The 18,875-nt window shown below is 33.4% G+C and overlaps 1 protein-coding gene across 1 annotated transcript in view; it reads left to right on the forward strand.

Moving 5' to 3' along the window:
• The window catches only part of LOC132704962 (uncharacterized), a 32,575-nt gene that overhangs the window by 3,169 nt on the left and 10,531 nt on the right, over window positions 1-18,875 (forward strand). The window contains exons 2-12 of the mRNA XM_060675321.1: window positions 8,620-8,789; window positions 8,858-8,961; window positions 9,772-10,124; window positions 10,180-10,422; window positions 10,800-11,012; window positions 11,062-11,277; window positions 11,473-11,753; window positions 11,821-11,962; window positions 15,112-15,406; window positions 17,391-17,574; window positions 17,641-17,840. Of these exons, the coding sequence (XP_060531304.1) occupies window positions 8,630-8,789; window positions 8,858-8,961; window positions 9,772-10,124; window positions 10,180-10,422; window positions 10,800-11,012; window positions 11,062-11,277; window positions 11,473-11,753; window positions 11,821-11,962; window positions 15,112-15,406; window positions 17,391-17,574; window positions 17,641-17,840 (2,391 nt within the window). The 5' untranslated portion in view covers window positions 8,620-8,629. The remainder of the gene's footprint in view (window positions 1-8,619; window positions 8,790-8,857; window positions 8,962-9,771; window positions 10,125-10,179; window positions 10,423-10,799; window positions 11,013-11,061; window positions 11,278-11,472; window positions 11,754-11,820; window positions 11,963-15,111; window positions 15,407-17,390; window positions 17,575-17,640; window positions 17,841-18,875) is intronic.

Raw genomic sequence — 18,875 nt, forward strand, 5'->3', positions numbered from 1 at the left:
ACGCGAGCATTGAAGATGCCAAGTGAGATTTTGGCGAAACGTCTGCAGGATTCCAGTCGGATGCAAGATTTGCAGGATTCCAGTCGGATGCAGGATTCCAGTCGGAGTTCAACGAGCGAACGGATGATATCCCGGAATATAGTGTCATCACATTTTTCCATCCGTGAATCAATACGTGAGAATATATATATATATATATATATACCGAAAAAGCAAAACTATCATATCTATGGATATGACAATGGATATATCAGACGTTTCACTAGGCAAAACTGGCAACTGCAAATATCCAAAATTTATTTATTTTATATGAACAGTTATCAAATATGTAATCCATATGCGTTACAGTTAATTTTTGCCGTGCCATTGCAAATCAAATAAAAAGAATATCAATATAGGCAACGTCGGTTTACCAGGAATTCATACCGTATCATATCGCGGCTGGATAAGCTTTTAACATATGTTATTTGTGGCACTTTTGATAAGTCGTGTTACAACGCTTTAAGCAGAAATTATCTGTCAATAAAATTAGATTCAAGTAAAACCTGGAAAAGTTAATAGGTTTTGGGGTACGAAATTTAAATACTTTTAAATAATATTCGTTAACATGAGATTAACAAATAGGACACGCTAATATTCCTATCTCTCGTTCTGTTGAATCGTACAGGATAACAGAAGAAAATTCCAAAAATAATATCGTTGAATTAAAACAATTTTCGTGACAGCTGCAAATTTCATAATTTGTTCCGATTTTTTATTTAAGTTTTTATCAAGAAATTAACTTAAGCACCTATTATAAAATATATATTTGTTGTTGTAGGACTGAAGATAACGCACTTTAAAATACCTCTCAGAAATCTAAATGAATGAGGTTAGTACCAATCATGGGCGACAGATGGAGATTAATACGAGGTATTAGGAATTTGTCCTAGGTAATAAAAAAAACAACAATATATTTTCAGTCAATAACACCAAGCGTTGAATAAACAACACAACAAAAACACTTATTTCAACAAAACCATTTATTTCGACTATATCGAAACAATATGTGTTCGAATGGATATTTTTTAGCCAAATATTTTTTTCTCTGTTGGTTGACCGCCCTGTACATTGCACACTGTGATTGTGTAGCTCTACTCTTTCTGAGGCACATTTATGATTGACCGGACAGTGTGTATTACCTGCGACAATTTTCGTTTGAACTGCCAATTGTAGGTATCTGCTGTTCGTTAAATGAATATTTAACAAATGATTTAGAGATGAATTGTTAATTTAATGTTATATTTAGAAAATGGGTCGACATTTATTAAATCTATAGAATGGATTGCCGCGACGTTAATTTATAAATGACTGAAATGAATAAAATTTCAATATTTTATTACTTTACAATATTCTACCCAATTCTGAAATATAAAAATTAATGTAATTTGATGTAATTTTTGAATATTATACGATTAAATATTATTATTTTAATATCATAATAAGTATAAGGCTGTGTATCTTAACTTTTCAATTTCTGACAATCTTCTCAGGTAATAATAATTATTAAATAATATACTTTACCTTTTGCGGTATTGAATTGTTAGTACTTACCTACTTTAACATTCTTCGAGAACTTCATTGTTCCAGAAATTTTCTATTCGAGAAATATTTAATTTCTAGCTATATATTTCGAACACCCTGTACGAGAGACCAAAACCGTAAATACCTTGAAACCCTGTGGCAAAGATTTTTTCGAATCGGATAAATGGTTTTCTAGATTTTTTTTCGGGAATCCAAAATAACCCAAAATTTTTTATGTTATATGCGGTGTAAATTTTAGAATAGTGCTGAATATTCCTGAAGAGAACGATGAACGTGCTTTTACTTCCAAGAACGTAGACTTGTCACAGTTCATAAGAATTACGTCATTTTTCCTGAAAGGTTTCACAAAAAAAATCTGTCTATTTTCCGTTCTCTGTAGAATGGATTTTAATGCGACTTATTTCGAACCGTTGGAGCTAAAATATTGAAATTTTGCTTTAAACAACACGAGCCGCACAACATATCTAAAAAACTGCGGTCCTACCTGGGCTGCTATCTTTTTAAAACATGTGGGTTTCTGAAATTTGAAGCTATCGATTTTAAATTTCGTGGAGATATAGAGTTTGGTTGTCCTGCAGCATCTATTGAAATTTGACTTGGGGCACCCACAGCTACAGCCACAGGACTTCTTTGTCTAGAGTGTACCAAAAATATATCGGGTGTGCCGGTTGTGGTCAGAAAACTGAAAATTGAGTTATACTTGAAATGAGGATTGGCCATAACCAGGACTTATGTCGAAGGCTAAAACTTTTGAGACTATTTTATGCTGAATTATCGACTCGAGAAAGTTCTTATAATAATAAGGCAAGGCAGTACTCGCTTGCGGAGCCCCACTTGTGGCAATGAACTCATATGACTTATGTCCTAGCACTTCGACGTACTGAACTATGTCGGTCAAGTACGACTTAAAGAACAATACTAGATTTGCATTGAACCCCAGCTAAAAATGTCATGGCCAACTCTATCGTGAGGTAAAAAATATGTTAACCTTATTAAAAATACCATGGTATACTGCTCTCTCCAAAGCCCTCGCAAAAGGTGATAATATAGACACCGGAGTTATTCTAGCCTCCTTCCAGCTGTTAGGAAAAAAATGTGTTTTAAGTACAAGATTAAAAAGATCAGAAAAGGATTTTCGCAATGGAACTGCACAATCTCTAATCAAAAAGTTAGGTATTCTATAAGGACCACAGGAAGTTTTTTTCTTTGACCTTTTTAATGCTGGCAGTATTGAATCATCACATGGTGACTTACCCCAGATGGTGCAGCGAAAGCACCACTAAAATAATCGGCAAGAGCTTTCGCCAGGTATCGATATCGACGATTTTTTTTAAATTAATTAAAAACGAAAACTCATTCTAGTCATTAGATATAAAATTCTCAACTTCAGCTAAATAATTAATGTAAGCAATGCTAATCTGTGTCTTAATATTCGAACGTAATTTATTGTACTGGCGTCAAATTCTTAAAAATTCTCTGCTTCCATTTCACAAGTTTAATTGCTTCGGTTGTAAACCAGGCAGGATATGATTTGCTGCGAATTATACACCGAGGTACATACTAATCGATAATGCCGTACAAAATACAATAAAATTTGTTTTCGTTCTCAGTGACATGTTAAATGTAGGGTGGTGGTTATCTTCCGGCACAAATCTTCCTATCTCTCTAGAAAATTTACCATTTACGTTAGAAAGTCCAGAATTCTACCCTAATAGCTCTGAATATATTTAACGTGCCTCAAATCAAACAAATTATTGAGTATTTTCATTTTTTGCTCTTTTGCGCGCTCTGTCCCAAATTACAATCTTATTACTATACAACCAACACAAGGCTTCAAAATATAGGCCAACTATCATATTGTTTTTTTTTATTACAATCATTCCTTAAGAAATTTAATTTATTGATTCTTTTCAATCCGATGTGTGGTTTTCACTTAACAAAATAAAAACCTCCTCTCTACATATTCATAACAATATCGTTAATATGACAGCATGCAGAGAATTATAATCCTTATTATTTCTTACTATTCATTATTATTTCTTCTATCTGTTTTATTAAAATACTCCACTTTAGTGTTGAAGTAAGAGAATATTTAAATCACACATTTAATAACCGATCGGTAGGTCCCCAGATTTAAATAGTTTGGACATTTTCTTTTGGGGCATCTTAACGGTTTGGTTTATCGCACCCCAGTTAACACTATAGAAGAGCTGAATAATCGTATAAGAGCTTTCGGCGGTTTAATAAGAAAGCAATGTGGCGGCTTATGGGGAAAATAACTGAAACGTGTATCCTTCAAGGTGGAGAACACTTTCAACAACTTGTCTAGTATCTGTGTTGTACTTTTTTTCAAAAAGCTTGTTACTAATTTATTAACAGACAGTTTTGTTAAAAATTATTAATAGTAGGTAGTGTTTTTTTTTAAATAAAAATCGTTTATTATTTATCTTTTTGTTAGGATGTTATGTTATTTGATTGAAACGGTAAAAGTAAACAGAACAGTCTTATAATTTTTTTTTGAAAGACACTAGTTGGTAACTAAAATATTTTGTTTTAGATAGATTTTTTTTTGTGAAAAATAAATACGGGCTTGGATGTTATTGTTCAAGTATATATTTTCTATCGTCTGGACAATATTTATGGGTATATTTCTGTTATACAATAAATGTATTACATCTTCAAGTTGAACACGATCAAATGCTTTTGTGAGAGCAATGAAGCATAGGTAGGCTGGTTTATTATACCCTACCCTACCTACCCTAAATAATGACACTTAATACATGTGTGCAAAATTTCATTAAAATATCTAAAGTGATATAACAGATATTAAAAAAAATATGTTTTATTTTTGAAAATTTTACCACCCTTTATCTCAAAAGTTAAGACAGGACAAAAATCGCACCCTTAAGTATTGACATTCAATTAGACATATATGAGTCACATATTCACATATTGCCTAGATTAAGCAACTTGAAACTTATAAAATATAAATATTGTGCACATGCAAGGACCTTGACATAACCATTGACAATCAATTAACATGCAAATAATTTAACTTTTCTTTTTCGGATAAAAAAACACCGAAAAATTATTCTATATTTCTCATATACCTCTAGCACAAAGCCATTTAACATACGGAATTTTAGGACGGGGAGCAATTTCTGATAATTACTAATAAATTTCTAAATTGTTATCAGAAAGAAGTCATTCGCGAAAGTCACAAAATGTATCATATTGAAACTATAAACAAAGAAAATGCATATCGAACTACCTCTCCAAAAACACTGGGCGAAAATTCACTCAAATATTTTGCTCCTAGATTCTACAATATGCTTCCCAAAGGTATTTGAAAGATAGATAGATTTAAACACACAACTCAAGCTTGGGTATTAGAAAAAGGTAGGCAAATTTTAACATAACTGATTTAAAATATCTAAAATAAGGAAAAAATAATCAACTTAATTTTTCAAAAAAAGTTCCACAGGCTACTTTAATACTATCTACAAATTAACGGTTGTTCATTGAAATACTTCGTTTCTACACGAATTCTATTCTTCAAAAGTACAAAAGTGTTCCTACACGAGAAGCCTTGTATATTGAATTTTAACTACTTTCAAATCTGAATCTTTGCGGTTTATGTACCTCCTAACATTACTCAAACGCTGTTAGCATTTTTTCAATATTTTGAAGCCTTGTGTTGGTTGTATAGTAATAAGATTGTAATTTGGGACAGAGCGCGCAAAAGAGCAAAAAATGAAAATACTCAATAATTTGTTTGATTTGAGGCACGTTAAATATATTCAGAGCTATTAGGGTAGAATTCTGGACTTTCTAACGTAAATGGTAAAGTTTCTAGAGAGATAGGAAGATTTGTGCCGGAAGATAACCACCACCCTACATTTAACATGATATTTTATTTTTCACAAAAAAAAATCTCGATTTTATCAGTGCAGTGGCGACTTAATTAACCAAAACCTTATTTGTTAATACACAATCAGGGACGCGCCACTTAGATGCAAGGTTTTCACTTAAAAATAAAAACTAATTTCTCTACATGCTGTCATATTAACAATATTGTTATGACCATGCAGGGAAGATGTTTTTATTTTTTTAAACGAAAATCGTACATCGGATTGAAAAAAATCAAGAAAATAAATTTCTTTAGCAATTATGGGAAATTAATATATTTTATTAATAATTTTTATTTTAAGTGAAATCAATGACTTACCATCAATGTCTGCTAAAATAGAGAGGAGAAACTTCGTACGCCCGCCACTGGTGCATTTAAAAAATTGTGGTACAATAACTAATGCCTTTTCACATATAGTACATGTGTGCCAAATTTCATTGAAATATCTAAAGAGGTATTACAGATATTAAAAAAGTATATTTTATTTTTACCACTTTACCACCCTGTATCTCAAAAATTAAGACGTCATGAATTGAGACGAAGTTTTTTTTTTAAATGGACCAAAAAATCTCCCTTTTAATCATTGAAATTAAATTAGAAAACATCCTGTATATATTGACGCAATTATCTACAACTCACAACAATGAACACAGTTGTTAGAATTAGGTTCTTTTAAAAATTAGTACATTACATTTTTCTCATCGTCGTCGTCTCGTCTAAGGAAATTGATCTAATACGGAACTGGCGTCGCGATACTTTGACATTGGACTAGTGCGTGGGGGTCTTCATTGATACGGATAATGTGAATAAAGCAGGTTAGAAAGGCAATGGGAGTGGGCGGAGATAAAGTCTTAAGGTAATTAATTGTTTTCGAACGTCGTGGGTAGAGTTTCCGTTTCAAAACTGCGCTAACCTCGCCAGTTCTCAGAATTTCACCAGTTTTCATGCGTTATTATTGAGCAAGCCCGACGCCGACGCGGTTTTGAAGCAAACTTGAATTAACTTTGTTATGCGAACTGTCAAAAATATTTTTCGTTTGCCTAATTTGCTCCGTGATTTTCAAAATCGATGTTTGGATTTAGAAATTAAATTACACGAGACTAAGCAAATTATCAGAAAAGAAAAGGTCATAAATGTGTTTAAAATTAGTACCTGTTTCTTGATATATGGTTAGAAATGAAGTTTTCTCGAGTCATTATAAGAGATTTACTTATTTAGTAATGGGTTATTTTAGTTTGGTAAAATGACTACGCTTTTCCGCATTCATTACTTAAATAATTGTTTAAGGTATATTACAAACATTTTTGATTCATTTGGAAAAACGTTAACAGTAAAAATGGATTAATAAAAATTTGAATCAGTTAATTCGCTTAGCGTAGACTAAATTGATAATTGGATTAAATTAAAATGTGCATTTTTCATTTTTTATCGAAATAGTTTTACGGTTATCGCGCAAATTTTCGTAATTCATTTTCGAAACATTTTTCATTACCTAAAAAAGCAATCTAGTAAATATTAAAAACTATTGATTAACAAAGCTATTACATTAACTTTGGAATCTAGCTTTAATAATTAGCTAGCGTAAAAAAAAACCGGTAATACGGCAAACTTGAAGGAGTATGTAGTTGAGCAGAGTAGTAAAGTATAAATAAGCTTGTTGGGTTTTAACTATTCTCCTGAATTTATGATAAAATGGCGTTATTCTATTTGATTTTCTAACTATTGGGATTGTACTTAAATATTTGCGGCATTATAGAGACACATATTTTCAGACCAAGCTTAACAATCGCCCAAATTGAGCTTTACATTTAATCAATTTACCCCTAACTAAATTTAAAAAAACGAAACTTGCTAGTATGTATAGTATGTAAACTTGCTTATTACAAATGGAACCCTCTGGGTTTTAATATATTTTTTAATTAATATATATATTTTATATAATATGCTATACATAAGTCAGCAAAGGTTTTAGTTCAAAAGTGACATTTGCAACTCTTACATCAATCAATTTTTACGACTAAAAGTCTTTTTTATATATTTGATTTCTTTATAGAATGGGAAGTCACTTTTTTCCAAATTTAAATTATATACTTTAATTTAGTATTTTAAAAATTGAGATATTTCAAAACATTACCAATAAAATGTTCAATTCAATTACAAAATGCGATGACAGTTTTAAGCCCTCTTACTTAACCAATTTTTTAAATAGAAAATTAAACTATAAAATAATATATAACAACAGAAACCACTAAAGAAATCAATCAATCAAGTCAAAGGCGTTTAGTCCTAAAAATCGATATATGTAAGAGCTGTAAATGTCACTTTTGACCTAAAACCTTTGCTTATACAGGTATAGCATGTTATGTATAAAATATAAATTGATTAAAAAATATATTCAAAACCAGAGTGTTTCTTTTGTAATCAGAAAGTTGTTTATAACAATATAATATTTTGAAAGTATTAGTAAATAGAAACGAGCTTTGTTTCAAAATTTTATTAGTAGTAGTTTATTAGTAGACATTTAAAAAGTTTCCTTTCACTTCTTATAAAGAAATAAAAGTCAACGAAATGATATGCAAAACGTTTTTTTTTATTTGGTTACAATTAAAAATAAAAATAAAACTTGAAATTTTGACAATTTATCGAGATTAAAGGTGAAACTCAATTTGAGCAATTTTTGAGCTTCGTTTCAAAATATATGTACTTTTAATGTCGCAAATATTTAAGTACCATCAAAATCAAATAGAATAGTTAAAACGCTACAAGGTTATTTTTACTATACTACTGTGCTCAAGTACCCACTCCTTTATGTTTGTCGTATTACCAATTTTCTTTAATTTATCGCCAGATCCTATAAACACATAATATTAAAGTTAAAACTTTTGACTTTAGGTTTTCTTATGTTTTTAACAGGTTCTAAAATAAGGTATTATTCCTGTAATGAACTTACGACCTAAGATATTCTATAGAAAAAAGTACAGTCGTGTAGTAAAAAAAACTAACAAATGTTTCCATTTTTCGTGTCATAAAAAAGTCTTTGATGTCATTGAAGAAAAAAGAACAGTTCGGTGCTAATACACATTTTGTACTAGGACCGCCAAATTGATCAATATATTTTTCCTTAGATAACCGGAAATGATAGCAGATGAAAGGGTAGCACGTAGTGTCGCTTTGGAACAGGCCTACGTACACGATGTCTACGAGCAATTTTATGACAACCCTCGTAGCAAACCGTGGCCGAAAATACGAAACTTTCTCGAGGACCTAGAACCAGGATCTCTGATCTGTGACGTTGGTCAGTAAAGTTCTGCTGTGTTAGTTCGTATAAAGTCTCCATTTTCCTAAAATACCGTTTGATTGCAGGCTGTGGAAACGGAAAATATTTGAACATAAATACGTCAATTTTTAACATAGGAGGGGAGAAATCGACTAGACTGGGCAAACTAGCGCGAGAAAAGGAAAATGAGGTGCGTTTCGAAATTCATATACAATAGATTAATTACGTTGTACCCCAAATACACTGAACCACTTCTTCCCCCCCCCCCCAAGTTCAAATTCTAGAATAATGACGAATGTTCGTCCACTTTGGTCGACGTATTTGTTAAAGTCTATTCCAGAAAGGTGTAGAGTAAATTGAAAATTATTTTTTTTATTTTCTGCTGTATTTTCCACGACTGAATGTTTTTGTAAATTTGCTATTTGTTATAGTTCTTTTTTTAAAACAAATTATCGTCAAATTTAGTATTTTTGGATATTAACCAGTCAATAATTTCTTCTCCAAGATGACGGTAGAGTTTTCACCAAACTACTTTGTACGACTGGCACGACTAAAAGGTTAGCAAACCTTGTTGTAAATATCCCATTCACTTCCAATATGGATAATTAGTATCTCCTCTTTTCCCGAAGGCACCTTAACAATCGTTATATTCTTGTCCTGTCACATTCTTGGTACTGTATTGCTTTGTACTTCTCAGTGCTCATGCCTTTTCCTTGAAAAATCCATATTTTTAAAATGGCCTAGAAAAGTGTTTTCGTTATTAACGGAGTACCCATTATATTTCCTTTTTTAAATAAATAGAGCGACCTTTTATGGGAGGTCCCACTTGACCTATTGTCTTTCTCTCTTGCAATACTTTGAAAATTGCGGTATTTTATAAAATCATGTACATTTAAAATAATAACTTTTTCACTTACCAGTACACTAGGGAACTTAACTGGGCGGATTAATAATGGGGCATATGTTTTTCATGAAACGCAAATTCGCTATTTTTCTTCAGGTTATCGAATTAGATAATTTGTCGTTGCCGTTTCGCGATGAAAGCTTAGACGCTGTCATATCCATATCAGTAGTACATCATTTGGCAACAACGGAAAGACGAGTATGTGCTCTACGGGAATTAGCCAGGGTCCTACGTATAGGAGGTCGCTTAATTATCACGGTTTGGGCTATGGAACAAAGTCACAGGAAATTCGAATCCCAAGACGTGTTGGTACCGTGGCGCAAACCCAAACACATAAGCACGCCTTCTTTGGAATTAACGTCGACCACAAACACTTCAGAGGATGACGGACTCCCGCCATATCACGCGTATACTCAGACATCCGATAGTGATTCTAGTAAATCGTTCAGGTTGCCTGTCCAAGTGTCGGAGAGGACTTTTGTACTTACTCGACGGTTTTCGCAGGTCTAAACTGATGTTGCCCAAAAAGAGACGAGGCAACCATCATCGGAAGGGTCGTTCAATAGATCCCGGTCGAAGTTCATCTCCCAGCAGTTCTTCGTTGTCGTCTCCCAACGAAACCTGTTACAGTTTTGTTAGAAGGGCGATTCAGAAACTGGCGGGTGGGGGAAGAAGAGTTGCGTCCCACAGACCTTGGTTTTTGGAAAGCTGGACCACTTGTGCCAATAGACAACCACCACAGAAACGGTTTGTTAATTAATTTAGCTTTTGCGCTTAGAATTCCGTTTAGTGGAGCACAAGTTGAACTACAATCGCCCAGTACCATTCGCCAAAAAAAAATTCCAACTCATGTCAAACACTGGTTGATTCATCAAAAGAGTATATTAAAATTAAAATTGTTTTAGTGGCAAACCTACTCAAAGGATCACAGTTTGACCATGTACTTAATTGCATCTTTAATAACTTCAGAGGCCAATCAAATCAAATGGAATTTTATTACCCTTTATGCTTGATAAAAATAAAATGTAAAATAAAATAGGTCTTGTAGAAATTAATAGAGATCAGTATAGATTTGATTAAATTAGATATACTATGATACTTTATAATTACTATCTCTATTTTAGGTACGATCCGGATGGATGTGAGTGTTGCGAGTGTTGTGCCGAAAATATCCAAGATTTGCCTATAGAATTACGACGTATTGATGACGATGAACCATCTCAACCACCACGTCGTCAAACGTTTCCGGCTTCCCAGTTAGCAGCAGACATCGGCAGCCTTAAATCAAAAAGTATGACTAACATCAAAACTGCCCACGAAAATAACAACAACATAGAGTAAGATAACTCTTACGTAAGGATTTATATGTTTACAGTACTTTTTTAGAAACTATTTAAGAACGCAAAAGGATGGCGAAAAGAACCGTATCAGCTCACCAGACCATTTAGACGAAACGACACCGAAAAACACACTAATGAAGCCAAAGCTGGTGAAGCAGAAAAAGTCGGTTTGTGAAGAAGATGCGGACGAAGCTTTGGATCAACCTACAGATATGAAAAATTTGATCACCGCCCTCCCCGACTTCAAAATTTTTCATAACAGGTAATCAGCACCCGGATTTTTGCGGATAAACTTACAGTTAATTAGTGAGGGAGAGAGAGTTGAATGGAAATTGCCATAAGTGCTTTGTATCAATGTATATAAAATAAGCCCTATTTTTGACTCATAAATATGCCATTAAATTAAATGATTTCAATTTTGCAACACCTCGCGTAACTTAATTGATTGCGTTTTAAGGTACTCCCGAGTTGGCGTTTTGAAGCAGAGGTCCCTTAACGAAGATATTTTATCAACTGAAAGACTGAGAGAGAAAGAAAGACTTAAAAAGAATATTCAGAAGCAGACGTCATTAAATGAGGATCTTATTTATCAGAGATCGCGTACTTTCGAATCCATAAAGGATTCTTTCTTTTCGGTTTCAACTTCGAAGAAATTTCAACTAATCAAAAGCGGTTTGACAAACAAAATAAAAAATTCTACCAACATGGAAAAAGTTACCAGTACCTCGTTGAAAAACGGTAAGCTGCATTGAACAAATGCGAATCGTAGTCACGTAAGTTGTGATATATGTTTTTCCTAAATCAGGTTTCGTGCGGATGTTTCAAAACTGGAAGAGCACCGAGTTGGTATCGCCAACGCTCGACGAGGACGAGCCTGCAGAAAATACCAAGAAAGTTCTACCACAGATGGAAGAAAAGAAAGACAACGCGACCGAATCCACCGAAAGGTAAATGATATATTTAATTATTTATTATTAAGCCCGATGGGCATGATACCATTTCTACATGAAAATATTGCAACGGGTTAGAATTGTAAGAACTTTGGGACAAAAAAATTGCAGTTTTTCTTTCATGCAAATGAAATTAGTATTTATGGCGTAAACATAGGCAACATAGGCGCAAAGCGCAAAATAATTAATAATAATAAAATGATAAAGAAATTAATTTAGTTTCACTTTTACAAAACTATGGGATAGTGAATAACTGGCCGGAAAAATTTAATTGGAAAAAATGTTCAAGAAGCAACTGTAGAGGCCTACGTTGTGGAAATCGATTGCGATCTGATCTTGGGCTTATTATATAGAGAAAGTATTATTCTGTTATTTCGTTCACTTAACTCTTATGCCCCGATGCCTTCTCCTAGATAGTATGCCCATTTGCTAAATGTTATTATGAATGATGTCAAAGGAATTGTTTAAGAAAATCTTCATTTGAAGATAACCTAAATTCACTCTAAAAGTACGAGAATTTCCCAGAAATTAATTTTATGCAATACAAACATTGGTATAATTAATATATTTGATTTTGTTCAGCACTTTAAACGATAAATATCTCCGCTTTAAGTTTTGGGAATATGTTATACATAAAATTTAGTTATAACTACGTTTCTTAACTTCCGTAGACATGATGGAATTTGTACATGTAGTCTTATCAGATAAACATTGCTTTCAGAAATGCATGTATGGTAGTTTTTTGGTGGTAGACAAGATTGATTGATTATTTTGGTGAAACTTTCTTTATTAAATTGCTAACATTGTAATTAAATGTAATAGTAAATTAAATAGAATCCAATATCCTATAAATTGTAATGTTTTTTGTGTTCTTGAAAACTAATTTCCGTGTAATTAACATATATAAAGGACTAATTGCAACAAAGAGTTTATTAACTTGTTTTATAAAAGTTTTTAATTTTTTCGGTTACATTGCAATGATAAATATATTTTCCGTTAGCATTATTCATAATAATATTTAGGAGACAAAACTTTCATCAGCCTTGAATCTGCCAAATGTCTTGCAATTTTGTAAAAGACACTTTTCGATATGCAATATTCATATAAAAATTTACTGGGCTTTAAGAATGAAAAAAAAAGATTACTCTGTACACTGACCTTTTCGTTACGTGATAGAGACCGTAACGTTATAAACAATTTTCTTAAAATATCCCATCATGTCAAAACCTCATCCGCTTATAAAATTCTTCGAAAATCTAGTTGCTCTTTTTAAATTTATATTACCCGTAATGAAATAGGCCAAATCAACAAGACTCTTCTGTCTCTACATCTTGAAATTGCTTCCATCTCGTCCCCATCAGAGTTCGATAACTTTTCAAATACGATTCATGACAAAGCTATAAATCTTCGTTTATCTTCTGCTCAAAATCACATTTAGAAATTTGAAAAACTAACGTCAACACTAGTGAAACCATCAAACTCTTCTCAACTATCAAACACTGTGATCAATGTATCATCGCAACAACTTTCGGAAACGGAAAAATCAGTTCTTTCAAAAGGTTGAAAAATCAAAATGAATTGAAAAATCAAAACCTCCTAAATCTAATATTTCAAAGCGTGAACACATTGCCCTAAAATCTCTAAAATTTAATCCCGACATCGTAATCCTAACAGCAGATAAAGGAAATGCTACGGTGGTCATGAACACAAATTAATATTAGGAAAACATTGAAGATATTCTTACAGACGGTTCATATCGTCAACTTAAAAAAGATCCTACGTCATCTATGGAACGCAACCTTTAATCTTGGTGAAAAAGTCTGACTCTAAAATTCCTCGTCTCTACGGACTCCCGAAAATTCACAAAGCAGGATTATCCCTTCGACCTATTGACAGCACCATTGCTTCTCCAACTTATTCTCTAGCAACATATCTAGCTTCTTAATGAAAACCCTTTACAGGGAAACTGATAGTTTCGTACTTAGTTCCTTTCACTTCATTGAACAATTAATAAGCATTATATTAGTTACTTTAGATTAGATAATCAGATCTAACATTGGGTCTTTGTGTTTACAGAAAACTACGCACACAGACCGATACCTTAATGCATTGTCACATCACCATCCGGCATAAAAATCATTGGTCATCTCTCTCTCTCTCTCTCTCTCTCTCTCTCTCTCTCTCTCTCTCTCTCTCTCTCTCTCTCTCTTGTTTACAGAGCCGTAAAATTATCTCAGCCCGAGAGATTGAATCCAGATTTAAAACACCCTACCTGTGCTCTACTCTCTAATAATTTCCACATTAAAGATATCAAGCGTTCCATCACAAAATATACTTCAACGCAACTTTCCAATAGCAATGAGGCCGAAGGTAATCCTTCACTTGCTACTGTTGTCCTTGCTTACATTCAAAACATCACTGACTACTTATGAAAAGTTCTAAAGAAATATAACGTCAAAACCAGATTTACCACTTGTCCAAAAATCTTTCAACAACTTCGATCCGTCAAAGACAAAATTTCATTTGAGATGTCAGGAGTTTACTCTATGCATATGCGACATGTAGTACATTGAAGGGACCGGACGAAAAAATCAAATCGGCTCAAAGAACATGAAAGAGCCTTAAGACAAATAAACTCATCAGCAGTGGCCGAACACAATCACGCAACCGGACATAAAATTTTATTCGATAAAACTAAAATTCTTGCATGTAATCAATTCTTCTACCAACGAAAAATCCGAGAGTCTATAGAAATCTATAAGCAACCTAACAATATTAACCGCGACTCAGGTCATCGGAATCAGTCATCGGACACGATGTTTATGTCCCTAATTTAGCTCCGCCCCCCTCAAACAATATACAAACAGGTATAGAGTACAGTTTTAGTTAAGCTCTGAAGAAGCCAACAGGATGATTGGCGAAACGTTAGCAAGTTCGACAAAAACCGACGCAGGGAGAATCCAGGAGTTTTGTAAAAAGTAAAAAAAAAACCTTTATTAAAAAGAAAATTCCACTAAAATATGATAGAATTCTTGCTGCAGTTGTTCTTTTAAGAACAATAAAATATAGACATTGTATCACTTTAGCTTTAGCATTAGATATAGGCAGTTTCCACAGTCACGTCGTAAACGCTTTTTTGTTATCAGGCGACCTTCCAAAGAAGACGGTTCCGACTCATCGAAAGACAGCAGTCTTCAGTCCGATACGAGTGTAGATTCGGAGGATTCGTTTGCGTCGGTGATCTTTGTTCCCAAATCCGACCCAATGTCCCCTGCCGGCGGTTTTCAATCTCCTGGACCTGTTTCTCCGCATTTCAAGACTTCTTGCTCATCCGCTCCCCAGTCTCCCAGGATTAAACAATCGTCTTGTCCTACGAGTCCCAGAATTAAACAAACGCCCCTTACTGTATACTCGCTGACCAAACAGCTCAGTTCGCCTAAGGTGAGTATAATATTCGTTAGAAACCAAAATATGTTAAAAATAAGAAAATCGACGAGGTTTGAAAACGCCATTGCCCACATTGGCCGGATGCGGTAACAACACGGCAGTAACTCCAAATCTGATTTCACCTAAAAGTGCAATTTTAAATTGCTAGGACTCCAAACATCTGGTTGGTGATGAATGCAAATTTACCCACCACTACCGTTTTCACAGAGAGACGTCAAAACGATGAAAATATTTTGTAGACAATAATTTCCTGTTTCCTGCGTCGGTTGTTTATAAATCAAACTTGCTGACGTGTCGCCAATCATTCTCTTGGCTTCTTTAAAGCTTAACTGTTAATAAGCTTGCTATGCACAGCTTTCACCGATTTTGTCAAATTCCTAATAAACAGATACACAATTACACATACGGATACACATTAATCCTCTTAGAAATACATATGGGACTTTAAAAGATTATTCTTGTTCTATATAATACGAGTATAATCTTTTAAAATTCCATACAAAGAACAACAAAATATCCATAGTAGTATGTACAAAATTTTATTTTAATATCATGGAAGATTTTTTTTTTGTGTAAAACTTCATATTTTTATCTAGTTATTTTTATTTGCCGTATATAACAATAAGTATTTTCTTTTTAAATTAATGCATATGAATAAATGCCATTTTTTGTCACAGTTTCGTGAAATATCAACATACAACAAATAAAAACATTGCGACTCGAAGTTAATGCTTCGTGACGTCAGTGCTCGTATTAATTTGCGTCTGTTCTGTTTACGGACATCGTCTCGTGTATTTGCCAAATAAAAAAATGGTTTAATGCGAAATGAAGAAGTTTACAAATACACACTGAGTAATACTGCAGCTCGTATGAGACCCGAACAAGCAGAAGAACATCTTTAATAATCACTGAAACTGAAAACTTTGATTGATGAGAAGTCAGCCAAATACCATTGTGATCTCCGAAAATTGACACAGGTTTTATGTTTAGATTTTGCGCACAATAGAACAAACAATACTTTAACTCAACTTAACGAATAACAATAATTAATATTTGATTTATTATTTTATTATTTCGACTCTTTGAACCATTCTCTGTGGATTTTTCCATAATTCGTTAGAATTGTTTGGTCTAAAGTTCATTTTATATTTTTCTATTACAATTAGGTCCAAATATTCTCTATGGGATTAATATTGCGACTGTAAGCGTGGCCATGGTAGGGCTTTGGTATTTTTACGACGAACGCATTCCCTCATAGCATAAGCGTTATGGACCGGGCAGTTATATTGAAAGACGAATGAATTTAGATACATATTAGTCCCACAGATGGGAGTATAGTCCATCAGCATTTATCCAACCTTATAATTCCGATTATTGATTTCACAGCTACGTGTTTTTTTTAAGTCTTTGACTCTTCTGCTAGCTGTAGATTGCGACCCAGAAAATCCTTGCAGATTTTAAAGGATAGATATTCTAGAAATCTTGTGTTGGGACGGAGTTGAGTTAAGGAGGAGTACCAACTTTTCTTCTCAAAGACCTCTTTTAAATCGAACGTTGCTTGCTTTTGAAATAGTGTTTTTGCTGCGGTAAAATGCAGTGTTCGACTTTTCATGCAAATCCAGTACATCGTAGTAGTAAAGCAGTTCAGGCACAACCAAAAAAGAGGATAGAAAATGTTTCAACATGAAATTTTTGATGGAATTCGAAGCAATAATTAAAAAATGTCTTAGGTTTCATAATGTGGAAAGAGTTGCGATATCAAATGGCCACTTGTGTACCTGCTAGCTGGCTGAGAGATTTCGATATGTGCGCTGACGTCATGACCAATGAGAGCGCGTTTAACAAATTTAAAGGAATAAGCACATTTCTTTCCATTTTTTTTTCGCTAAAGCTGACGCATTAAAGTAATTTTATTATTAATACTATTTTTGAATATTTTACTATAATGTGACCAAATTTCTTTTTTTTTTTCGATTAGCCATCGACGGAATCGCTGTCCGTTGCATTTTTCCCTGTCATCGAGAAAGAAAGCTCGGCGTTAGTTCCGGCGCAAAGGAACGGCAACAGAAACGGCAACTCTGGAAGTTTGGCGGAAAAATATTCCGTGCAACAAATACCCAAATTTAAAAGGACCAGTTTGAATACTCCTAGTTTAAATGCCAGTGAGTTTTGCAGTGTTAAAGTCTCTTCTATAGTTGAGCGTTCGATAACGTTTGTTTTCGAAATAGAAAATTGCGATTCGAACAACTCGACGGCGCCGGACCAATCCGAGAAGTCTCCGGTAGAGGTCGCCCCATCGGCCGAGGCTACCAGGAGCGAGAGACTGAAAAAAATCCGGGAGTTGCTGTCCCAGAAACCTGGTTTCGGAGCCAAGTCGAGCAGGTCGAATTTTCCGATAGTTCTTCAAACGTCCATCAACAACGGCAAGGTATTTTCGACTCTTAGATTTGCTTATAAGAAGTTTACCGATAGTGACGGCTTGTATTCACAGCGTATAATAAATTTTTCGAAAATCCAAAAATTATGACCTCTTAAATTGTACCTACTATTATTTATTGAATATGCCGCTATTTACTTACTTACGTTAAAAGTACCAATCGTGGCCGCAAAATTGGTATTGCGTGGTGGGGTTATGGATACTAAAATGTCTACATTTTCTTTTACATTATAATAAAACTTATATGTAAGTCATTACCTGTTTATCATGGATCCAGGTAAAATTTGACGTAATAAAAAACAATAATGGACCATGGCAACCATACAAATACGAGTTTCAAATGGGAAATTTATTAATACAGCAGTAATAATTGAACAGTGGAAATGTCAAAGGGGGTATGTGGGGTATTTTTTGATGTATTAACATTTTACGTTAGAATTATTGCACTTGCCCCGCCGGATGTTCTGATAACCATTGTTGCTAATTTAAACAGTTTTTCTTGATTATCTCAAAAATGTAATTTTGGAACATACCCCTTTGGCAGAAAAAACATAATACATTAAAATATATTTTATTGATCTCTCCATGTAATCAATTTTTGTTAATACATTTAAAATTTGTGTTGATTTGAGCGTGAAATATATTCTAACTTTTAAATATAACCTTAAAAATTTGTGATATGGTTGTTTTTACAATTTAAATACGCTGGGTGCCTCTCAAGTGAATAATAATAATAATTGGCGAACTTGGCAGGGAAACGGTTCCAAGTTCCAAGTTTGTGCAAGCAAATAAACCCTCAAAAAGTTCCTTTACCTGCCTTACCTTTTTACCTACCTCTCACTTTGTTTAGGAAATAAAAAAAACCATTTTTTTTTATTATGTAGATTATTGGGGCAGCTTTTAACAGCACAAACATTTCCTAATTTTCAGTGACTTACGTTAACGGATAATTAAGAAATTGTTCGTATTTGAATTTATGTGCTAATTTATAAAAATAACTATATAGAATAGCAGAACCATAGCAAA

Source organism: Cylas formicarius, unplaced genomic scaffold (assembly GCF_029955315.1).
Source record: "Cylas formicarius isolate icCylForm1 unplaced genomic scaffold, icCylForm1.1 PGA_scaffold_7__23_contigs__length_41026272, whole genome shotgun sequence".
Classification (NCBI taxonomy): Eukaryota; Metazoa; Arthropoda; class Insecta; order Coleoptera; family Brentidae; genus Cylas; species Cylas formicarius.